Source organism: Agelaius tricolor, unplaced genomic scaffold (assembly GCF_023055355.1).
Source record: "Agelaius tricolor isolate 1412-34295 unplaced genomic scaffold, bAgeTri1.0.p SCAF_13, whole genome shotgun sequence".
Taxonomy (NCBI): domain Eukaryota; kingdom Metazoa; phylum Chordata; class Aves; order Passeriformes; family Icteridae; genus Agelaius; species Agelaius tricolor.
The window spans coordinates 17,763,360-17,788,353 of NW_027269273.1; the positions used below are offsets into that span (position 1 = coordinate 17,763,360).

At 50.1% G+C, this 24,994-nt stretch overlaps 1 protein-coding gene across 1 annotated transcript; it reads right to left on the reverse strand.

Moving 5' to 3' along the window:
• Positions 1-907: 907 nt before the first annotated feature.
• On the reverse strand, positions 908-22,850 carry PITX3 (paired like homeodomain 3). The gene is made up of 4 exons (XM_071439012.1): positions 22,682-22,850; positions 8,234-8,374; positions 3,417-3,622; positions 908-2,399 (listed from the first exon to the last, which is right to left on the reverse strand). The coding sequence occupies exons 2-4, from the start codon at positions 8,340-8,342 to the stop codon at positions 1,836-1,838; spliced, it is 879 nt and encodes a 292-aa protein (XP_071295113.1). The 5' UTR covers positions 8,343-8,374; positions 22,682-22,850; the 3' UTR covers positions 908-1,835.
• Positions 22,851-24,994: the final 2,144 nt, after the last annotated feature.

Sequence of the window (24,994 nt, forward strand, 5' to 3'; positions counted from 1 at the left end):
TTTATGAGCTTGGTTTGTGAGAGACCTCTTACAATGCCCTAGTGAGGATCCATTCTTAGCAAAGAACTTGCTTTCTCTCTGCATGCTGACGACATTGCAGAACATGGGTTACGTCAGATTTGCCTGTCCTATTCTTCCTTGTAGGACAGTTTGTTGTGAAGATATTTTAGGGCTGATTTTTTCTATCTAAAGAGGAAAGTAAAGTATTGGAGTTGTGTTTTCCCTTGGAGCTTGTGCTTGACGAAGGGAAAGGTGATTGCACTGGGTAGAGATGTCCTGCTCCCCTGCTGTATGTGGAGCTTCCTTGGGCCCTCGGAGGGATCTGCTGCCTCCCTCTGCATTGGCTGAAGCAGCAGCTTTTCCAGGTGCCTGTAGAGCTTAGGAAGGCCACCTCTGTTTTACGGCTTTCCCAACAGAAGCTGAGCAGGGCAAGTTGCTGCACCTGGCAGCTGCCCTGGGGACCACTGTTCAGAGCCAGAGTCCCTGGGGGGGAATTCCCCTGCCCTGGGCTGTGGGACCCCAAAGGCACTGGCCCCATCCAGCACAGTGGGGAAGCCTGAGCCAGAAGAGGCTCAGCCTTCCTGCTGCACTGGTACATGCAGACAGGTAACATAGAGCGGGCTTGTTTTCCTCTTCCTACTGTGTGTGTGGCCTTGTGTTGTTCTGAGAAGCCAGGTGTTTGATATTTAAGTGAGGAACATGAACTACTCTTCCAAACTTCAGCCCCTGTTCTAACTCGGACTGCCTCGTGCTGGTGCTTCTAAGGATGTTTACCTTTACCTGGGCTGCTGGCACTTGATTTCAGAATCTTCAGATGCGGGTTTGTGCTTTTAATAACCACACAAGCAGAAGCTTAAAGGGTTTGTGCCAACTTTTATTATCTTTTTTGGAAATGGGATTTGGGGAAGGGAAGGAGATGTGCAAGGAGGAGCTGATTGTTGCAGATGGGAATGTTTGGGATGTATGCTGGCAGCAGTGTGTCTGACCAAAATGACTGAAGCAGTAAACCATGACAGCCAGGACACTGCCTCAGTGGATGTGCTTCCTTTACAGAGTTTTTGGTTTTAAGGTCTACTTTGTAGATTATTTCACATCCAAAACAAGAAAGCATATTCTAATATTTCTATTTGTATATATATATATAAGATGGATATATATATATACACACATATTTTATATTCTTACAACCCCCAGCTCCTGAAGGTTTCAAGTCTGAAGGGCCATGTGTATATATGCATTATAAAGAGATGATAATTGACTGAGACAAGGCTTCCTTACTGGCTGTATGATAAATAAATGGGCAAGATATCTTTCATTGAAATCTTGCATGTGTGCAGAGAATATGGTTTAGCCAAGCACCAACTGGCAACCCCCCTCAAGCTGTCCTGTCTCTGGCTATTTCCTGCAGGGGTGGTGTGAGGCTGCCTGTGCTATCCCAGGAATTTGGGTGGCTCACCCCTGTGGGGCTTGGAGGGGCAGATTGAAAAATACTTGGTTGTGCTTCCCATGGGTCAGGCACCCTGCACGTTGGGGCTCCTATTTCTCCATGGGGCTTCCAGTAGACTCTTTTGGTTTATTTTACCATGGAGGAGAAGGTTTGGTGGGCAAGAAGGGAAGGGGTTTTGAAGGGGAAAGACAGTCAAAATTCACCATACAATAGACAAATCTTCATAAAGGTTCGTCTGCCTGCTCATTCTTTTCTCTCTTTCTCTCCCTGTCTCCCTCTTAGGCTGTCATGTTCACTCTCACTCTCTGCAGGACGTACGCTGTTGTAGGGCTAAAGGTCTCCTTTTGTCAGGCTAAGGTCAAGTCCCTGGTTGGCAGAGGGCAGCCCTTCATACAGGCCTGTCCACGGCGTACTGGCAAGGGCTCAGGTTGGAGGCTGCAGTCTGCACCGCTGGGTAGGTGAAGTTGGCGTGCTGCTTGGCCTTCAGCCGCAGGCTGGCCAGGCTGGAGTTGCACGTGTCCCTGTACATGTAGGGGCTGGCTGTGGAGGCGTAAGGACAGGCACTGGAGGAGACAGCAGAGTTGAGGCTCGGGCTGTTCAGATTATTGATGTTTCCCAGGTTGTTGAGGCTTGGGGCCGGTACCCCGGTCACAGCAGTAGGGACCATGGATGAAGGCATGGTCATTGAGGTGATGGAGCTGGGTGGGGAGAACATGGGCTGGGAGGAGAGGGGACTGACGTTCATGGAGTTGAAGAATGGAAAGCTCTTGGCCGAGAGCGGACTGCTGGCAAGCCCCTTGGTGGCCCAGTTGTTGTAGGAATAGCTGGAATACATGTCATCGTAAGGCTGCATCAGTCCATTGAACTGGGCTCCAAAGCTGTTCTTGCACAATTCGGCCTGTTGGTTCCTCTCTCGTTTCCTCCACTTAGCTCTGCGGTTTTTGAACCAGACCTGCAAGAGAGAGAGGGGGAGGGCATGGGAATTGCTCTGGCTGGCCTTGAAAGGGGCCTTGCCCTGGTTTCTTTGCCCAGCAAGACAAGAGCTGTTGAAGAGCTGGCGATGCTCCCAAGGAGATGGGAGGCTGAGCATCAGGAAAAAGCTGCAGCAAGATGTCTGGGCTTCAGGGTCATCTCCTAGCAGGAATCACCAGGTGGTCCTCAGTCAACCAATAGAAACCCAAACAACTGCCATTTTACAGCACACAGAATGACCCACCTCAATCAATAAACAGATGCCCTTTATATAGAAAAAAGAGGAAAATACTTGCTGTATTTCCAAGAGACCACAGCTAGGAGGAGGGATTGGGGTTGTTTGACTTGGGAGCAAAGTATTTGAGGGATGTGGCTTGAAAACTGCTGAACAAAGGAAATAACTTATTCTTCTTTTGACTTTGCCTCAGGACTGGCTTGGAGTGGGATGTTATAGGTCTGTCTTCTAAAAGGAAAATCTGTTAGTGTTAGAGGGGTTCAAACAATATAACTTCCTAGAGCATGGAAGCTGCTGGAAGGCTATTCATAATGCTGCTAACTCATTTCTAGTAGCAGAGAGAAGCTCTCACTCCAGCTGGAGCCCTGCCACATCATGCCTGTGACTGCACATTGATTTGGGAACCCAAAAGAGTGCCCTCCAGCAAGGGTAAGGCTGGGAAGTGATGGTACTGCAAGGAAAGGGTCTGCTGGGTCGAGGTAGCCAGCTGGTGGGGCTCTGTGGGGGCAGAGCCTGGGCTTTGAATCTACCTGTATAATTGCAAGGTGGCCCTGGATGGAGAAGGCACCACCAGCATAGGGTTTGTGTGTGGCAAGATGTGTCAAATCTCAAGGGCAGACCCTAGTGAGGTGTTTCCAAGACAGGGAAATTTTCCAGTGCTCCTAATTCCTTGCTTGGTTTGGGGACACCTCGGTCATGTATCACAGCAGGCTTCTTCCCCACAAGCTCGGGCCCAGGAAGGTGGAAAGGCTGCAGTCCTACCCGGACTCGTGCCTCTGTCAAGTTGGTCCAGACTGCAATCTCCTCCCTGGTGCTCATGTCTGGATAACGGTTTCTCTGGAAAGTGGCTTCCAGCTCTTGCAGCTGCTGGCTGGTGAAGTGCGTCCTCTGCCTCCGCTGCTTCTTTTTGAGCGAGCCGTCTTCAGGGTTGGAGTCATCCGTCTGGTTCTGCTGGGACTTCTCAGTGTCTGTGTGAGAAACAGAAAGACGGGGAGATCCCCTGAGTTAACTTGAGGGCTTGGATGCACTTGGGGAGCCTATCCTTGGGGCAACCAGTGCATGCTCAGTGAGGTCCCCTTCCACTGCAGCCACCAGGAGTGGTCCCATCTCCCTCCCTTGTCCTTGCAAGCAGGCATCCACCCAGCACCAAAACCAATGCCCCTCTCATGTAGCACAGCTTGCCTTTGTTTAACTGCCATAACAGATGTTAGCTTCCAAGTGACCAGATTTAGATTTTCCAAACTTCCAATATTTGGGTTTCATTTACAGTTCACATGGGAGATAGTGGCAGAATTTATCCAGATCAGAAGGTTCTTGCTCTGCTTAAAACTCTATGCCTAAGGTGTCCTTTAGAAAAACGGAACAGGAATTGACACTTAGGACACAGCAAAAGATCCAGTCATATCCCTCATGGACAAGGGATGGGAAAAGGCAAATTGCAAATTGATAGCAAGCTGAGGCTCTTCAATTAATTAAACCTGAGGAGCACAAATTTTCATTCCCCTTCTTGCTCCTTTACATTCTTACTTAGCTGCATATGTTTTGATTTTTAAAAATACGGAAAGGCCTCTCTTAGACCTTACCATGAAGTATACTCCAGCATCTCCCTCTCTTTCTGCCCCTGCCCTCCTCCTGATCCACATATCCCTCTCCTGGAGGCAGTGTCTTTTGTTTCACTGCCCATTAAAGTCTCAAAACTCTCCAGTGTTCACACTGATATCTCACTGAAATGTACAGCTCAGCCTCCTTCTGGGCATCAAGTCTATGTCTACATGCTGAGCTTTTGGCTGCTGTGGGTGGAGGTGGGCAGCCAGCTGCTTCCTTGTGCCACAGCTCTTTTTGGGGGCTGTGCAAATACAAGCAGGCAAAATGCAAATAGGGGCAGAATGCAAATATAAATATCTACCCTTTAGTTGTCCTCCATAGAGTGCCCAACTGCTCAAATGTGGCACTTTCTTTTATGATGGAAGAAAGCTATTGCTTGTGTTTAATTCTTCTGGGAATCAAGACAAGTCACCGTAGAGGAAAATTATTCAAATGAAAATAAATAATTTCTGATGTTCAACTCCTTCTTCTGATCTAGAAGCTGGGTGAAGCATTTCCAAATGAAAATCAGGTCTTCAGCAAGGAGAAAAAGTGTTCTTTTACAATGGGAAATAGTCCGCTAAGCTAAATAGAAATTTTTGCAAATAGCTCCCAAACTGTTCCACTTAGAAGAAGAACCTTTAAAAAAATCCTGGGATCACTCTGCTAAAATTGAAATTTTTGTTTGGTTGCAGTTCTCTGAGTAGAAGCTAGTTCAAAAGGCTTCAAAGTCCAGAAAAATCTCAGTGTGAAGGTGTCTGGTACAGCCCCTTAATGAGTAGGGAGACAAGGAGACAGCAGCCTGGAATACAGTTGAGTCAGTGAAAAAAGGGATTTCATCCATTCCAAATGGATGTGCTCTGGAATAATAGGCTCTGTCTTTTCCATTTAGTTTTTATAGGGCATGTGAGAGGCCTAAAAGAACTTGAGGCCCCACAGAGACTGCTGCAGGGCAGTCCTGTGCCAACAGTAGGTGCTTCAGCGGGCCCCAGACCTGGAAGATGCTCCTGTCTCAGGAACCTGGTGCCACTACCCTCTTCCTATGACAGTCTGTTAATTCAGAAATATTTTCTGGAAAGCTCTCCTGGTACTTGCCTTTCTTCAAAGGGAGCAATGATGGAATTGCAGAGAACATTTCCAGGAGAAGTGCTCGCTCTCCAGGGAGGAAACCCTGGGTGTGGTCAGTGGCTTGCTCCCCACCAGCCACGTCTGCTTCTGTAGCACATCTGATGCTATCCATCAGCAGGAATGTGAATGCAAGGACAGTGAGATGGCCATTGCTTACAGCAGCAGGTTATAAGTTGGTTCTTCTGAGCAGGAAGGTGCTATGTCCTGTTCTCAGCATCAGAATCAGTTTGTGTTTCTATCCAGGGTGTACCTGTACAAGAACTTTCCCAACTCACTCTTGAAACAAAGCCATAGGAATTGAAAAGTGGAATGAAAGAGCCTGGTTGTGGTGTTGTGGTACTCTTCTAATTTTCATGAGCATCTTTGTTTGTGGATCCCATATTCAGCAGAACTCTTGGAAGCATGCTCTTAATGTGGATTTTTTTAGTGGCTCTTGCCAAGAAGATTAATCTGATTTCTCTAGCTCAGTGCTCTAAACCAGTATTGGATGCAGGAGATTCCTGCACTATTTATCTCCAAAGGAGATTGAACAGGGAGTGATGCCACCCATCTGAGCTAGTTATTAGGAATGGCTCAATACAGATGAACAAGCAACATTTGGTTTGTTTGTTCATCTGCTGAGCCTGGGTTAATTGGAGCCTGATGCATACAGGGGATGTGTTCTCACCAAAGTCCCTGACAAATATTCATTTCTGAAGGGGTTGCTGTGAAGTAGGAGGCTGTGACCTTATCGGGAACTCCTGCCCAGGACTGCCCTTCTTCACTTAGGAAGAAATTATACCAAGAGGGAAAGAAAATGGAATGAAGGTACCACTGGTTTATGGGCTACATCTGGGTGAAAGAGATCACAGTGTATCTTGTTTGGTATTTGTCTTCTCAACACCCTCTGGTATACCTACTTTCCATAAATCTTAAGTCTAAGGAGAAGTAGGAATCCCAACTCTGAGCCTTGAAAAATCTCTGCAGTTCAACTTGGTGTTCTCTTTGTTTCCATACCTGCTAGCTGTGTTTCTTTCTGTCTGTTATCTCTTTTCTGCTTCTTCTATAAGCAGGGAATAAGTGTCCTCTGTAAAAGGTGCAAAGTTTTGACAGATTGCAGTGAGGACTGAAACTGTGGCAATACAGGGAAAGAAATGAGCCCAGAGAAAGGATGTGGGTGCCTTGAATCCATGCTGAGGAGCACAATATGGGGAGATGTGGGGCAGTTCTCTACCTCCCTCACTCTTCATCCTTGCTCTCCCCTGACCCGTGCTGCCTGATGAAACCTAACAGAAGGGGGTGTCACTAACCATGCCATACAACTGGAGGACACTTGAGATCCCTGAATGCTGAGCCTAGACAAGCAGGGTTTGTGTTCACTTCCTCAAGATCTCTTACTTGTGTGGATGAATGAAGTAGGGCCCAGGAAAAATAGGGAGGCAGCTCCCTTGAGGGGAGTCAAGAAGTGTCAGAAGTGCAGCTCTGCCCCTCTTCCAGGCAGACCTTGGTAGCCAGCTCTATTCTGCCTGACACTGCTGATGCCTGGCTGCCATCAGCCTCTGCTGCAAAGGCACAAGCTGCACACAGGTAATGCTGGCAAGTCACCTCCCAGAACCATTTTATTTCTAGACTGCTTAAGACAGTGGGGAGTGATGTAGCCAGGCATCCAACACTTATTGTCACCCCAAAATAGGTCATGGAATATATCCTGTACATGTTCGCCCACTCGGTGAAACGACTGTGGCCATAGCTGGAATTAGCTGCTCATGCCTAATGGAAAGAAAAGTCAGTGCCTAAATTGGCACTTCTACAGCGTGCCAGGGTGGGCTCAATAGGGAAGGCCACTTGAATGGAGACACTGCCATGCATCCAAAGCAGCTGACGAGGAGCCACTGAGCTTGGGGATGTGCCCAACTAAGGTACGTGTGCAGTGGGGAATTTGTCAGGCAGATTCTCTGACTCTAGTTATCCCAGTGTAACTCCCTTCATGATACTTTCTCTGGGGAATTTTAATCTGCATCATTATCCTTATTAGCTTTTGCATGCGGGTGAGCCTGGAGGCTTTACACGGAGAGCAGCGGGCTGTCCCTGGTCCTCACTCCCTCCTGCTGGCACTGGCAGAAACAGCTTTGCATCCTGACAGATCCAGAATAACAAGGGATGGAGTGGTAATCGGACAGATGTAAAATCCAGAGGAAACCATAGCATTTGGTAGCTGATTTCTGAACAGGTGTGGATGGTGATGTTCCTTATTCAGAGTCTGATAAAGAATTCAGCAGGCTTGTGGTTGGTTCAGCCTTTGGGAATGGTCAGAGGCACCTCTGTGGGAGAGCAGTGAGGCACAGGTGAGGAGACTTTTTCAGTTAAAGCAGGAGCAAGACAGTGCTTCCTTTTCATCTTAATGCATGAACCTGGAAAGTTCAGCCTAAGGCTTACCTTTTCCATAGAAAGTTTAAACCCAAATAATTTAAACAGAGGTTAAAAAAAAAAAAAAAAAAAAAAAAAGAACAGTTTAAAATTAGGTGTAGACTTCTGCACCTTGGATCCTGTTTAGCCAAATACAATAAAATCTTGATTGAGCTATTGAGCTGTGACCTGACTTGCCTGGCTCTGGCCTGCCATGGGCTTGTGAGCAGCAGCTTCCTACAGCCAGGGCCACATGACCCCACCACTGGGATGATGTTCTCAGCCTCCCAACAGCTGTCATTGCAATATGGACCCTTATGCCTTTCCTCTGCTTGTTGGCACCGCCATGCTGCTATGGCATTTTTCTGGCTCCCAGTACAAAGGGAAGCTGTGCCTCTAGGAGCACTGCAAGCCACTGGCCACCCAGATCCACGAGCAAGGATGGGTCAGGGTTTTTCTTGTATCTTGGGCCTTGCACTCACCACTGTGGTCCTGCCCTTTGCAGCTGTGCTCATGTTGAGGAGTTCCAGAGTCTGAGAGAGACAAGGCTGGGCTGCGAGCCTCCGTGTCTGCCAGCAGGTTGAAATCCATGGGGCAGGGATGGGTGGTGGAGAAGGAGGAATCTGAAAAACAGTAGTCACAGGGTGATCAGAGAGATCAATGTGTGTGTGACCTCTCCTCACCACCTCCAGCAGGGACTTGCCTTGAGGAAAGGTCTAGGAAAAGGAAAGGATCCCTGTGTGATCCTTGGACACCTTTGAGTTTCTTGGCTGGAAAATGGACATACTGGGCTTTCAGCTGAGCCTCCCTATCAATCAAAGATTATCTAGTGACACTTCTATTTGCAGCCTTCAGAGAAAGAGCCTCCAATTTATAGGTGACATTCAGACTGAAATAGCAACGCCGGGAGCATGCTGTGTAATGGAGATCTTAGGAAGTGGTTCTGGGCCAGCCAAGGGCTGTTAGCACCTTCCCCAGTCATCCCACTGCTCCCATCCTCCCTGCCCAGCTTCCCTCCTCTTTCTCCCTTGTTTCTCCACAAGCTGGCCAAGCCTAAGTAAAGCTGTTCAGAGAGCACTACATGCACACATCCCAAAAGAAAAGCATTCTTGTGCCTGGCACTGATAGGAAGGCACATCAGACTGCAGAGCCATTTCTACAAGCAGAGATCCAGGCAGTGCAAGCGGACTCCTTTGGGATACATAAGGATCTCTGAAACCTGAATTAACATGGGAATCACATTTCACATGCTTAGGTGCCTGGGAATGAGTGGTCCTGGCTGTAGCAGGAGCTTGCTTCCAGCCCGAGATCATCCTGACTGGAGGCTTCCCATGTCTCCTCAAGAGACTGGCCTGTGCTGGTGAGCCTTCTTCCCTGGCTGAAAGCATCCCAACTGGGAAGCTGTCAGTGCTGCTCCCTACAACTGCAGGAACCACTGTGACTCTTCTGCCACCTCTTTCCACACCTCTCTGTGCCAAGATCAATTCTTTTCATCATTCACTTCCTTATGGACCCTGTACCTTCCACCTGTATTTCCTAAAGGAGCTCAGCTGAGAGCACCACTTATTCTGGACCACACTGGATGCTCATGAAGAGGCAGGCATGAGGCAGTAAGTGTTCCAAGCCTGGCTACCTCTCCTTGGAGAGGTGAGTTGGCCCTCTGTTAGCCCCTAACTGAATTTTGGATCATGACCCAGCAAAACACAGGATGTTTCACTGCCACCAGTGCACAGTTTATGAAGGCTGGATCGATTTGAGGGGGCCACAGCAGCTTCTGAAGCTTTAGCCACTCCCAGCTGATACCTCACCTTCCCAGCTAGGGATCCTTTTTCTCTAGGACACAACAACTGATACATTGTGCCAGGATCTGGGACCCCTGGGTTTAGGGAAGTTTGGACCAGGGGTTTGGAACTTTCAAACTTTAGGTGGAGATCAGTTGTAAAGGGTTCCTGGGTGGTGAAGGATTGCCCAGCCCCTCAAATTCATGTGTGTCAGGGAGGGAACGTGCTGAAGACAGTCTGGACTGTGTTAGTTTTTAGACATGTAAACAAGAGATTAATCACATAGCTGTTGCACCTCATTTGGACGTGGATGACAGTGACTAAGAATGTATTTTCAGAGCTGTCTAAAGCCTCCTTTAGTCAATTTGCACAAGGCTGCTGCCAGGGCCCAGGGTTGATCCCCATATCTGCAGCGTACTTTCCAGGCTGCTATGAGAGAGAAAGGAGCCATTTCTAATGATTATCTGGCTGGCTTCTGCAGCAGATCTCGCTCACAAAACCCCGGCAGTTTTCCTTGCTCTTCACTTGGCTTGACCTCCATTCACTGCCTGAGAGGTCTGCTGCCTCTCCCAGGTACTGGTGGGTCAGTCTCAACACCAACCTCATTCAGTGCTCTCTGGAAGCAGCACATAACAAACCAGGACCTGGTTCTGGTTTCCCAGACCTTTGCCTTGCTCTGGGCTTCTTGTCTCCTGTGGGAGAGAAGTGGCAGGACTCTGGCTTTGCCATGAGGCTGGTTTCCATTTCCACTTCATGGCAAGCCTGACCTTTGATGTCTGCTGGCTGTGTTAAGCTCCTGCCAGCAGCCAGGCACAGCCCTGTTGCATTCTGCAGTGTGTACATACATGAAGTGATGTGACAGGGGCTGTGTTTTCTTTAATACCTTTGCATGGAGTAGGGGAGTCCATCTGCTGCTGATATTGCCATGGCTTTTAGCATTACTCTCAGAATTATGCAGAAACGCGCAGTGAATTAATTCCACGGATTAAGTCTTGATTAAGATGTGTGTCACTTTGCTGTCTCAGAATTTATTAAGAGCCCTTCTTGAGTCTGCAGCAGATGGAATTTCTGCCCAATGTTTGTAGATGATAATTTCCCCTCTTCTATAGCCATTTGCATATGATTGCATCTGTCAAGCACAATTTCCTCTCTTCTAGAGCTTGACACTGTACTGGATGATTTAAGGAGGAATTCAGATCCTTGCCTTGCTGTAACTCAAGGACAGTGTCCTCCTGTGCAGGCTCCTGTTTGCTCTTTTTTCCACATCTTGCATTGCTTTCATCTGTACAAACTAGAATGAAGACAAGAAGACCAGGGAGGAGTATCTTACAGAGACAAGGTCCCACAGGTTTAAGTGACAACACAAGGCACAAGGCTCAGGAGAACCTAGTCCTAGTATTGAAAATTTATGCCCCATCCTGGGCTGCACCAATGCAGTGGTTGCAAAGTTCATCCAAGCTGCTGGACACAACATAGCATGCTTAGCCTGCCTCCGAGATACAGCGGGCACTTAGATTAAAACTGGTTATGAAGGGTGGCCAGTACTGGGACTTGTGGCTGAGCACAAGTTTGCTTTGTGAACTGAATTTGAAAGCAGGAGGATTTCAGAGAGAAGATTATGTATGTATACATGTAATTGCATAAACTACTGCATGTGCCATACATGGTGACATCAAGAAATGCCTTCTCAGTTTGCTCTGAGCAGGTCATGGAGAAGCAAAAGCAAGAGGAGAGAGGGATCTACTCAGCATGATTATAAAAGCAGGAAAAGTCTGCAATGGTAACAGCACGTGAGCTCTGTACCAATGTATTTACCCAAAGGCAACCCCATGCCAACTGACACAAAAGACTGTAAGGTATTCTTCTAGATTATACAGCCCTTTTGGATTTAAAAAAAGATGCTTTCGTCCACATTGGGTAGATCTTGCTGTAGGCAGAGATATTTAAAAAGTAAACTATAAACCTTCATGGCATTTCTACTAAGTTGTTTGCCCAGTCTCAAGGAATGAAATTGGCAATTCAAAAGTATTTTTAAATAAAATCAAATTTACCATCTTCATCTGACTCTTCATCACACTTTCTTTTGACATAAAAGAACAGTTTCTTTAGGGACAGCTCTGTACTAGCAACATGCAGCCAGGCTTCTCAGAGGCTTCAGTTTTGTAAAACTAGTCATGGCTCCCAGTCTGCTCCAGCACCAGTAACTCCTTCCATTGATGTGTTATTGCCCCTGAGATAAAGGCTCCCAAACCTGTAACAAACACATCTCTTCTTCCAGTCACTGCCCATGTGAACATGCTGGGGCCACCTGTACAAGACCCTCCAACCAGACAGGGAATTGCCATCCCTTCTCCATGGGCATGGTGGAGGGCAGGGGAAGAGCAATCCTGGCTCTAGGCCTTTTCTCTTTTCAAATGTACCCCCTTTCTATTTCTGTGTCAGCTCCCAACTGCTCAAGCCAGGGACATTTAGGCAGTAGGAGGAGGACACTCCTTTGTGAGGAGGGCAACCTTGTTTACCTGAAAACAGGAACAAGGGTCCCTGTGAGCCGTCTCCTGGTTCTCTGTAACACACTGCTCCATCACCTGGGAGCAAAGAGGATTTTGCTTGGGTGTTTTTTTCTTTGAAGGGCTGGGAAGGAAACATAGAGGCTGACTTCAAGCAAAGTAAGGTTAATTATAGGAGTGGCTTTTGTGACGCCGGTCTTGCCCATTGAGAGCTGCCAGAGACTGACTAGTGTGTGCTGCTCAACTCTCTGCACTGCCTGCAGGCTTCCTGTTGGACCTGCTTTAGGCAAGTTGATCTGGAGGTGAAAAGCTGTCTCTTGCATCGTTTTGATGTTATTTGACTTCCCATGGGCATGCAGGGGTGCTTCAGCAAGGACCTGATGCTTCAGGTTGCAAGATAGCAGCACAATGACCACTGATGACCCAAGGATACGAGGGAAGCCCTAAGCTGGCCTCTTTCAAGCAGATCAGCACAGCGCTGTGGACCTGTGAGTTTCCTGCCTCCAGCCAGGGCCAGAGTAGCTGAATCTTCTGCTTGGAATTGCTGATCTCCACAAAGAGTTCAGGGTTACCCCTCAGGCTGAAAGGTGCTCTGCAATCATTTGGGGGGAAGTCTCCTTTCATTCTTGCATCCCCTGAGGTGAAGATATGATGTTACACTAGATTCTTAGGGTCAGAGCTGTCTCTTCCTGCTCCATCAATCGCAGAAGTCAAACTACTGCTGATTGCTTCACTCCTCCCATGCTCATGTTCCCATGCTCATGTTCATGTGCTGGCTTACTTTTAGGAGAGACAAACATTTGGGCTTCTATTTAAATGTGCATTTTCAGGAAGATGATCTGCCTCTGTACTTTGGTCCTTGTGAGGGGCTGAGCCAAGGTGGAACACGCCCTGCCTGTCCCTCTACTCCTCGTCAAAGAGGAAGTGATTGAGAGTGTGCCTGTTCTCTTGAGGAAGAGCATTTTGTTCTCTGCATACATGTGTTTGTTCAGGCAATGGTGCTATCAGAGTGCCTGTGGGCTGCAATTAAAAGTACCACATGAGCACAGCACATGAATTGTGCAGCAACCAAGAGTCAGATTCTCTTTGCTGACCAACACAAGTGCTGCCTGTGAGGGGCTTTCCCCACTGCTAGAAAGCAAGAAGGATGGGGTGCAAAATGAGTTAATATTTGTTTCCTTGAGACTATAGAAATATAACTATGGGGAGACCAAGGTCACCCACTGCTAAACATCTCAGTGTAGCTTTAAATCTCTAATCTTAATGGAATTGCAGCAGGAACCAAGAGCAACCATTAATCACTGGAAGATAAACAGCAGCAGCCAAGTGGTGACCCGGAGTGCAGGGCCATTATGGGACAGGAGAGCAAGCTGCCTGCCTCCAAAAACATCAGGCTGTGCACAGCCTCAGGCTGCCTGAGCAGTGGTTTCGGGTGCACACTCACAAGTGGATCATTGACCTCCAGCAAGGGCTGAGTCACAGGTTATAATAAACTTTATTTCTCGTTTTAGTCCCTACAGCTGGGCACTAACCCCTGAGCTCCTGAGGGGTGGCTTGGCAGTGGTGTGTGCTGCTTTGAAGAACATGGTGTTGGGGTTTTATTTCTCTCATCAGTAGGAATTGCCAAAGCTCCCTGAGGCACTTAGTGGCTTTGTTGTCAGAGCAAGTTGTCTGGCACTGCCCCACACATGGATTGGGCCACAGAGCACTGAGAGGTGTGCATGGTGCCATGGAACTGCAGTAGCCCAGGCTCTTGCTGCCAGGCTTCCTGGCAGCTCTCTGACGAGGGGGTCCAGGTTATTTCTCTGTTTGTGCATAGCTCTAAGGAGAAGTTCCCAATAATGTGAGGTGGGAAGAGAGTGAGAAGGTAAGGTGCTGCCACTGACTTGTCTTATGATGTAGGTAAAACTATTTGACTGTTCTGGGGTTGTATCCTTCATCACAGAAATCACATAAATGAGCATATCTGAGCTGGTGGAGGTAATGAAGCAAAATTCTTTTAAGTGCTTTCAGATTCTCAGACAAGAGGTGCTAGGGAAATGCTCAACCATGCTGGACACTGCCTAATGCATTTCCTGGGGGCCACAGCAGCCTGCAAGATGGGATCAGACCACTTGCTTCCCTCATATTGACATGAACCTCCAGCTGCAGAGGAGGATGATGGCTGAAACCTCTGCTCTGGGTGGTAGAGGGTTAATAAACTGCCTGTATTCCAGAGGATTATCACAATGGAAATGTCCCAAGGATTGACAGCTCCATACCCATGTCCACAGCAAAAAAAGCCCACAATGGAATGTGTCCTGTTCGCTTATTTGATGGGCTGCACTGTGCCCCTGTACTGTGGAAGCGCCCTGATGTCACCATGCCCCACACAAACAGTGCATCATTCCCCACAACAGGTGTGTCTGCAATCCCCCAGACTGCTGCAGGCCGGGCCAAGCTGAAGCATTGGCTTCTGCAGAGGCAGGGTAATGTGCCTGGGCTTGGCTCAAAGCAAGTTCTTTACTATAGTAAAGAAAGGTAAAGTAAAGTTCTAAAATCTTTAGACCTCAGTGCTACCCTTAGCATACCTGGATGGTTTCTGAAATGGCACACAAAATTTGGAAACAAATTGCTAATCTTAGCACAAAAGAAAAGCCCTGCCAGACTTTCTGCAATGTTGGGGTTTTTTCCCTCTAAACTAAACATTCACAGTTCTTGTATTCTTGTGAGCATTGTGCTTCAGGTCTCACTGTGTCCAGCCCTGTTTCCAGTGTCCCTTGGACGCTATGCCTCAGTGGGGTGTTTGGCACCTTGGATCTATCGACCAGGACTGGGATTTTCATTCTGACAGACTGTGCAGTTATATTAATAAGGCTACGCTTTGTTATGGCTTACTTTGTTTGTTAGGCATCTGGAACAAAATAAATCAGCAAAAACTCAGTTTTGCCCAAACAATTTTCACTTGCAAAAAGTTGCTGGCATGGTGTGGATCCACCATGCAGGAGTGCTAGGAGTGAGAGCACGGTCTACAGTTATAGGAGAAGAAAAGTCCTTTAGGGAATTGAATCCCTTTGTTTTGGGGAAGAGAGAAAAAAAGGCTGATTTCAGTAAGAAATTCTGCCTGGGAAAATCTTGCAACTGATATAAAGGATCTGCTAAAGTGGAGTGCCAGCACTGGCCTGGCTGGAACATACTCACTCTGTTCATCCCCACCTGTCCTTACCCACTCCTGCAGCCCTGTCAAGCTGGCTGCAAAGCAACTCGTACCACTACTGAGGGATCCGCCTGCATCTGCAGGAGAGAAATAGCTGCACAGGCACAGTGTACAAGGGATCAGGATCTGCTCTTGTGGAGCCAGGAGCAAGAGGAGACAGTTGCAAGCCAGGATCCTGGGCAGGAACAAGAGGGGCAGGCAGCCTGTCTGCAGCTCAGCTGAACACACGCTGCTCATGCAGCAGCAAAGGCCACCAGGGCCTGGCATCAGCAGATTGGTATGTGTTGCTGTATTTCGTTGGGCAATTGTATAAATTTGACTAATTATTCTGGCAGTCAAGGGAAACTGGCCTGATTCCTACGGGGGCTGTGCTTGCAGAAGCGGGGTTGGGTCATTTCTGTATCTCTGTGGCTGTAAAGTTGGCTCATTTTAGGGAGGCCCAGATAGCTCTGTGGCTCCAGCTGCTGTTAGGAGATTTGTATGCAGATGAAGGGCAGTGGCTAAATCAGATGTTATCGAAGATGTAAATGATTCTCACAATTAGTAAACACGCTCAAGAAAGTTCGTCATCAGAGGGTTGAAGGTTAGGATGGATGCCCTGCCACCAGCATGTCACACCACAATGGCTGTCTGACCTCCATGCACTGTAGGGCTGCCAGTGTCTGCCATCCATCACCACTTCTGGAAATCCTTTCTGGAGAACTTCAACTTGATCATAAACATTTGTTCTATGACAGAACTCAGCAAAACCAGCAGCTAGAAAGAAGCTTTTTTGGGGGGAGGGGTGGTACTAGATCGTTGTTTTAAAACGACCTGTCAGAGCTTAGCATGTTGCAGAGTGGCAAAGGGAAAAGGGGTAACTGCCAGAAATTCTGTGATGGCCCCACCAACCACCATGGCCAACGAGCAGCTATGTTGGTTAAGGAAACAAGAGCTCAGAAACTGCTGGCTTGCTCCGAGGGATGTGTTGTCTCAGGGCAAACCGGCAGTGCTGGAGGGAGTCAACGTCTGCTGTGCTTGGCTGTAAAGTTTCCTGATGATTTTTCTTTTTTTTACCCCCAAGTAATTTGTATTTAAATTTTGTTTAAAGCTCTCTGGCAAGAAGATCCTTGTAGAATGAAGACTGCCGTGAATAGAACAAGTGGATGATCTCAGCTCACAGTACCCCTCCCCTCTTCCTTGCGATACTGCAGCTGGTAGGGCTGGGGCAGGAGAAGGGTGGCTCCGGGAGGGATGCTGGAGCTTGCTCCCTCTCCACACTCCATCTTTATGAACCTTGCAACATGCCCTGAAGGTCAGCCTGTTTACCCAGACACTGTTTGAAGGGGCCGAGGGAGACAATTAGCAAACACTGCCGGGGCCGATCCCGCAGTGCCTCGCACGAGGCCTGTGCCGGCGGGATCGGGCCCGCAGACCACCCGGTTTCCCTGCCGTGCACCGGCCGCGAACGCCGCGCGTCTCGGGCCCGAGGAGGAGGAAGGGCGGGAGCGTAAACAGGGAGGGCTAGCAGCCCTTCTCCTCGAGCCTCTCGCCCAGAGGCCCCACTCGAGGCCGTGGCAAAATGTCTCACGTCCCTAAATCCAGGGCACAATAGTCGCTGCTAAAGCAAAACCAAGAGGTTTCACTTTGGGAATCCTGAAATGTGGGAGTGTGCTGCCTAAGGACTGTACACGAAGTCTGCTTTTTTTTTTTTTTTCCCCTCCACCCCTACTCCTCCTTCCACCCCCCCCACCCCCACCCCCCCTTTCCCCCGCCAAATCCTCAGTTTTTCCATCTGCTCGAGGCCGCATCCCATGCGGAGCCCTGGGAGGTAGGCAGTTTGGGTGGGTAGGAGAGGAAGCTGCAGAGCCCTAATTACTCAGCCAGTCTGGCCCTCGGGCGATCCCATCAAAGCGGCTCGGAGAGAAAAGGGATGGGGCAGAAGGATGTGAGCCATCTCACAACGCTGCTGCCGGTCACACCACGTCCCGTCCGCGGATGAGCCTGCTCCGGGGACGGGACTGTACAGCCAAAAATGCCCATGCCTGCCCAGACCCTGTCACCCTGAGAGCAGCCTCTGCTGCAGCTCCAGGGCCAGGGAATAGCTTTCCAGCCTCCCACCCTGGTCTGCGACTCGTGCATATCTGAGTTCAGGCTATTAAAACCCACCCAATGCAAAGTAAGCTGTGATACCCTTTTAAATGGGATAAGAAAGTCCATATTTTTCATCGCTTTGGTATTTTTTTCTGCTTAGGTATGGATTCATACAGAGGCTGACCTTTATAGCTCAATTAATTCACCTTAACGATCTATTTTTTTTTAAATTATCCTAGTACATCCAGTCCTCTAAAAAGTCCTATTTATTTTATTTTGGAAGAAAACCTCCATGCATTTATTTTTTAAAACAACAGCCTTGAAATAAATGCAAACAAAAAAACCCCCCAAACCCAACTCACAGAACTGGAAGTTGGGATATTGTGGCACCAAAAATAAAACTGATGGAACAAATAGGGAATTTCATGTGGTTTTCATTGTCAAGTCTAAGCTCAGAAACAAACAGGAAATAAAAATGGCTAAAACAAAAGAGATTTCTTTTAAACTGTGTTCAAATCTAAGTGGGGAGCTGCTTTATGTGGGAGGGATTCTATGTTTATTTGCTTTTCAAAAAAAGGAGTAAATAAAAACGTCCACACACAGACAGGTCAACTTGATTTACCGTTAAATCCTCATGTTTCACAATGGTCATTTATAATCAGCTTTTTAAAAAGAAAATTAGACTCATATAAATGGCAGCATTGCAAAGGAGAGAAAAGGCAATGGGGGGGGTGGGAAGGCTGCTTCTGTTTTAAATAAGGTTGAGGGGACGGAATGGAAAGAGAGAGGTGGAAGTAACTGCAAACTTCTAGTCATTTGTTTTATTCCATCTTCGTACTTTTTCAGTTTTTGCGGAGAGCTCAGCAGGTGCTGAGCATTCCAGCCTGTACCACACCATTGAAGCTCCCCAAGTAGCAATTTAATGTAGGTATTTGAAAAGAATCACCTATAGGATCAGCGCTGTGTGATTCAGAGTGACATATGTGCTATATCCTCCCAACAGAAGTATTTCTTAGGCTCTCAGATTTGGAATTGTGAACTTGTTTGATAGGGGTTTACAAACAGGTGTCTCGATCACAGTGATCTGTGATCTCTGAGAGTGATTTTTAGGGGTTAATTTAGTGCACACAGGACCCAGCTCCTCCAAGCTGGGGATGTGCTAAGATGCCTGGTAACTGCAGCCCCATTAATGCATCTCAGAAGATTTTGAATAGTTGAAAAATCAGAGGAACAAAATTAATATCAGTTTCTGCAAATCCAGCTCAGGTTTCCCTTCTCTTTTGCACTATTCAAAAGGCTGTAAATGTTTATTTTCTGGTGGAGCTGTGGTTTAGGAGATAGCAAAGAGCATCAGATTGAGGGTCAAGGGACAGAGGCTGTATTTCTGACTCAGATCAGGAAATTCTGCCAGAGCTCTCCTCTGCTCAACAGAGATATTTCCCTTCATGCTAAAGCATCCAGAGACCTACATATAGAAAAGCTCGGAGTCTCCTGAGGAGAGAGATCATAAGGTTCAGCTCTTCAGAAATGAGTGTTCCAAAGATGAACTTACACCCTGCAAATCAGTGGTAAATTTCCTGTTTAGGGGTAGAGGATTGGCTCTCTTCCTGAATCTGCTTGGTAATACTCTGACACTGACGGGAAGAGAAGAGAGGGACCTCCCTTGCTCACTCCCCACCTCTTTTTAAAGCCTAGTAACAGAAATGTTTCTTAGCTTCTGCCCAGCTAGATCTCCTAGGTCTTCCCTGAAAAAAAAAATTCTAATATTTAATTTTTTTTGCTGAAACTCAACAGATCTATTGCTAACCATCCCACAGGAATTGCTCTGGCTAGGCTGCCATACCTGTCCTCTTCTGGGGTCAGAGGGAGATGAGGATTCAAGCAAATCCTTTCCCACAGAAGTTACCCCCCCCTCTTTACTGAGTCTGGCCTGGTCCCTTGTGCTGTCAAGCTTCCAGGATCAGCCTGTGGACTCCCTTAAATGCCCCAAGGAAGCCCAGAGCTAATAACCAGCTTCATTCAATTCCCAGTCACATTATTATCCAATCTGCCAGAGGCATTAATATTCAGAGGTGAGGCGGGAGGAGGGCAGGGGTGCTGGTGAGGGGGAGCAGCACACAAAGAAGAGGAAGGGAAGTGTGGCGGACCGGCCTCAGAAATATTCCCTCTCCAGCCGTCCGAAACCCCAGCCTATTTCAGCCGGGTGTTGACAATAGAGGGCTTTTCCAACAGCCTCAGCACGAACTTTAATACCAGCTGGTAGAGACTGTTCCCCAGCCAGCAGCAAATGCCCAGCCTTGGCACAGCCTAAAACCCACCAGCCCCAGTGGTCCACAGCAAGAGGGGGAGCTTTGCCCCCTCTGCCATCAGGCCCTAAGTAAATAGCAATCTCCCATTTTTAAACAGCCAGATAAATAGCTGAGCCTGCTCAGAGACACCACAGCCTCCTATTTCTGACCCTCCTCCCTCCATGGCACCACAGTCTCATCCCATTGCCTTCCTGATGCAAAGCACACAGCTTGAAACCAGCAGTTCTCCCCATCTGGGACTTTGTTCCCAGACCCAGGTACCTCCCCTGTCCCCAAGGCCAGGGCACATGTGCCAGGTCACGAGACAGACCTCATGTCCCCTGCTCATCTCATCTTCCTTTTGGAGCGGTCTCCTAGATCAGGTTTCTGGCTTTTTCTTTTTGGCAGTCTCCAAAGTCAGCCTCACCTCTCAATCTCAAGGTTTTGGGTAGCATCTGACAGAGAGAAGATACAAGGGGTTTTTTTGCCAGCTCTCCATAGGGAACATTAACCAATACTTTTGCAATCCAGTCACAATTTGCCGATCTAATAATTGTCTGAATTAAGCCCTTATAGAAACATAATAAATATTAATTGAGGCTTGCAACAGTTTCTCTGACAAAGATTAATATTGGTTTTTAAACCAGTGCCTTGGACAGGAATATAGGTGAGCTTACATGGGCAGAATCTGGGCGGCAGGTCAGGCAAATCCAGGAACTACAATAACAGCAGGAAAACCACCGCCCTTGCCCAGACCCCTCTCCAGGCTGGCATGGAAAGACATCTCTCTGTGAGGTTCTTTATGAGGAGTACTGCGCATGGTGTGACAATTTGCTAATGAAAAATAATAATTAAAAAAAATTAAAATCAAACTCTGCTCTTCAGCAGACATTTGTGAAAACTGAAAGCAGCTACCATGATTGGACATTCCCTCCAGAGCCAGAAGGCAGCCTTTTGTCCCTCACAAAAGCCTGCACAAACACCTATCCACTTCAGCTCATCGGCAGGCTGAGGGGCTTGGATGTGGTGCAGGGAGCCAGGGAGACACTGATCCCCTCACTGAAAAGGTGGTCCTTTGGAAGATGGGACAGGAACAGAGGTGAGTCTCTGAAAGACACCTTCCTTAGCAGTTGCTTCTAGCATCTCCCGAAATTGCAGATGGGAGAGAGCCATTTCATCCCTAGCATCCAGGCCATGGGCCATGTGTGGAAGACCCACAAGTTTGTCTGGGGGACGCCAAATTTCTCTCTTTGCTTTCAGCACTGGGCTCCACTTAGAAAGTGGACGGGTCGTGCTCCCATGAGCTGGAAGTCTGCTTCCCTCCCAGGTGAAAGAACGGGAAGGACATGAGGGATAAGTTTTGATTTCTGCACTGCCAGCTCGAAGCATCAGAGGGGTGCGGCGGCCGAGGGCTCACCTCCAGGTTCTGCGGGGCACCGGCGTCCTGAAGCAGCGTTCCTCTGCGGCTCCCGTGCGGAGCCGAGCTCTACACCCGGTAACCCGGCGGGCCGGGCGGGGAAGGGGTGCGGAGCCCCGGGAGCTCCGGCCAAGAGACTGCTGCCCCGAGCTGCCTAACCCCAGCGGGACGGGGAGGGGAGGGGGGTGGGGGCTGCGGCAACCCCCGTCAGCGCCTCTGCAGGGCCCTGGCTCTGCCGGGGGTGGAATCCAGTCCCCTCCCCGCTCGTCCCCTCAGCTGTCCAGCCGCGGGGGCGCCGGGTGAACGGCCGACAGGTGTGCCCTGCTCGGCGGCACCGGGCCCGCCGCCCCCCTCCCTGAGCCCGCTCCAGCAGCTGCGGCGAAGCGCCGACATCGGCCCCCGCCTCGGTCGCCCTCCCCCGCCGGAGCCGCGGCCAGCCGGGACGCACCCGTTCTTTACTCCCGCTCCGAGGAGGAGGTCGGGGGAAAGGACAAGGGGGTGCCGCACTGGCGGGCTGGCTCTTCCCCCGGAGCCGCACTCGTTGAGCGCGGAATAGACGGGGCAGCGGGCAGTACCGGGCTCCGCCAGGGGCCCGCTACAGTTGGCCGGCCTTCCCGGGCACTCAACGGGACGGAGGGACGCCGCTCTGCACCGTGCCCCCGGCGCCGGGGAAGCGGGAGAGCCCGTGCAAGCGCCCGGAGGCCCGACAGCCGGTTCTGCCCGCAGCGTCCCAGCGCCGGCCAGCCGCGCTCCGGCAGGGAGGCTCGATGCTCCCGGCACAGTTGCCGCGGGGTCGGCGCTCCCTCCCTGCAGCCCGACCAGGTCTATTATTCCCGGTCAGGTCCCTGGAATCCCGTCCGCCGGCGCGCCGTAGCCGGCGGCGTCCCGGGGCGGATTCGCTCCGTCCGCCGGGGCCGGCTCGCTTCTCCCCGGCGCTGCAGGGAGGTCGACTCTGCTGTAAACAGGAGCCAGCCCTTACATAAATATCATTTATCCAACTGTCCAAAAGCCGTCGGGCTGCCTTCCTTTTCCCCGGCGACATCTCCCCGCCTCTGCTCCCTGCGCCTTTCTGCCCCGGACCCTGCAGACAGCTGAGTCGCAGCCCGCAACGCCGTTATTTACAGCGAATCCCGGCTAATTTAAACAGCCCCCTGCCCCGCTCGTCCCAGTGGAAAATGACTAAGTTTAGCAACGGCGAGAGACTACAGCAGCGCTTGTCGGAGAGGGGCCCGCGTCGGCCCCGAGGGGACGGTCGGTGCTGCGGCACCCCGACGGCGGCGATTAGGGGGTTGCCGGGCCCTACAAGGGCAGAGCAGGGGAAGCACCGCGCCCCGCTGCCAGGCGGGCAGCGCTCCCGGCAGCGATAGGGGACAGTTCGGCCGCGCACAGCCCCGGGACCCCTTCTGGATGGCAGGGCAGGGCTCTATCAGCCCGCTCTCACCTGGTTGCCGCCCCTTGACCCACGGGAGGCGACGGAAAGCCGATCTCGCGCTGAAATGGGGCTGACCCCGTGCTGCCGAGCACAGCACACCTAGCCACCCCGCCGGGGATGCTCTTACCCTGTGCCAGCATCGGAAAGGTTACGGCCGGCCGGGCTAGGATGAAGGGGCTCAGAGTGAAAGAAGTGGAGAAGGTCGCCCGGAAGGCCGGGGACGGAAAAGCACTTACAGTGGCTCCAGATGCGGGTTCGGCTGAGCGGACTTAATCCTGCGAGAGGAGCGAAGCTGACCGCCGCCCCGCGCCCCGGACTGCTCTGCCGCTGTCAGAAAGTAAATCCCCCCGGCTCCCCAGCCACTCTGCGCGTCGCTGCCGGCCCGCGGCTCACGGGGAGGGCGGAGGCGGAGGGCGCCGGCCGACTGCCTCCCATTCACCCTGGCCATTCACTTTATGGCGGGCGGCCGGCGCCCCCCGCCAGCTGCACTGGGCGCCCCGCTCCCGCCCGCCCCATTCCAGCTGCGCGCCCGCCGCCGCCCGCCCCGTCCAGCGCCGTCCGCCCCAGCACCGCCCCCCGCCCGCGCCGCCCAATCGTATCGCCGCTCATTTACATACGGCGGCACCCCTGCTGTCCGATTGGCCGAGGAGGGCGGCAGGCCGCGCCGTCCCGCGCTGGCCCCGCCCCGTCCCGCGCGCCGCGCAGGGCGCGGAGGCACGTCCCGGGCGCGGAGCTCCGCGCTCCGGCAGCCCCGGTGTGTGGACACGGTGCTCCTGACACACTGCTCAGCGTGCACACTGACACACTGCTATTGTCACCGCGCAAAGCCAGCCCCGGTGCGTGCACACCGATACACTGCCCTTGTCACCGCGCAAACTGCCTGCCTTATTCAGTGCTTGGCCATCCCGCACCCTGGAGCCCGTGCTGAGCATCCGCTCCTCTCAGTACTGCCACGGCGAGCCAGTTCGGGTTTTGCAGTTCGAGCTCTCAGCCAGACAGAGGTTTTTTGGGGGAACCAAGTCCGTAGTCAGCTGGAAGCAGTTGGAAGCGTTCCGCTGCACGATGGAGCAGCAGTTGCAGGGCATGCTTAATCCCAGGCTAGTTACCGCACGCACTGTTGCGGCTCTAGGCGGTACCGGGAAGCGCTTCTCTGTCAATACTGTGCCGCTCCTACCGGGACACGGAGGTTACCGGGTGTGTGACAAACACCACGCTCCAGCCACTGATGGGTCTTTTGGAGCCTAAATGCTGCTCGTAGTTTAGATTCCAGCCTGGCTTCTGCTGAAGTTCACGGCAAAATCCCACTGCAGGAGTGTACTGCAGGTGCGATCACTCCCTGAAATGCCCCCAAATCCTTGTACCTGCTACAGCAAGCCTTGAACGTGTTGGCACACACATTTTACTCCAACTAAACAGGTCCCCTCTCTCCCAATGCTTACAGGGAGAAGTTTGTAGAAGCCGGGCTTAGCCTCTCTGTCCTGCTCCGGGAGCCCAGGGGAGAAGTTTGTCCCTGTCAGGCTCTTCTGGAGCACGATGTGTGATTCTACGGTCTGATTTTCTTGAGGTCATTCTCATGTCAACCTTCTCTCCAATTTATGATGTCAAAGGTCACCTTCAAGCTCTTCCACTGACATATTTTAAAGATTAGGAAATAATGTTGTGAGAATAGTAGTGAATTTTAACCCTGAATGATTTACCAGCCAAATTTAAGGAGCCTAATAAATGCATAACAAGACATAAAGATACCCATGGAAAGACAAATGCACACGGAGCAACAGAGGATGTAAAAAGAGGTTAAGCAGACCCAGGCATTATGGATTATTGCTCAAAAACATTCACTGACACGTTAATTCAGTAGAAATACAGAGAGTTTAAAAGGAATCACAACATTGACATACTTGTGAGAAATTACCGTGGTTTTTTAATGGTAGTAATCTGGGGCTTGTGTTTGCCTTACTACTCTTTTGCCTGCCAAAAATGACAGAAAGCTGGACCACGTCTGTTTCTAGCTCAGATTTTAATCCACCTCGGCATAGGTTTGTCTCCATTAGGAGAAGCAGACACAGTGTAACAGCACTAGCACTTTCCACAGGGCACTCTGTCTCTATCACAACATGCCACAGGCAAGTGGAAAACTGAGCATAAGGTCTGCAGCAACGAAGGGACCTTATTTTCAGCTGCCTCCCTCTCTCTCCAAACCTTTCACCTACAGTAGCCTGCAGCAAACACAGTTTGTGCTTACACTTACAAGTAATAATGAAACAAATGTATTTTTAACTATTTCTCTTGGGCACCACGTCCCAAGTTGGTTCCCTGCGGAGCACAGTGCAAAGACTGTTGTATTAGACCATCCAGGGACCTGCAGAAGGAGTTTGTCATCAAGGCATCCTCAATTCAACTGCTGGGCTGACCCCTGAAGGGTGTCTTTGGGAGGGAGGCTCTAGTGCTTGTCGTTGAAATGTAGATCTTGTTGGTTAGTGCCAAGACCTCTTAGCTGTAGTGCATCTTGTCCTGCCAGCAGGAGACTTGATTGCTGGGGAAGAGAACAA

Bases quoted from the DNA above. Each gene is read 5' to 3' on its own strand.
- PITX3 (XM_071439012.1), bottom strand. From the start codon at position 8,342: ATGGATTTCAACCTGCTGGCAGACACGGAGGCTCGCAGCCCAGCCTTG. The intron at 3,623-8,233 runs GTGAGTGCAAGG...TTTCTCACACAG, and splicing joins CAAAGGGCAGGACCACAGTG to ACACTGAGAAGTCCCAGCAG. The intron at 2,400-3,416 runs GTAGGACTGCAG...TCTCTCTTGCAG, and splicing joins TGACAGAGGCACGAGTCCGG to GTCTGGTTCAAAAACCGCAG.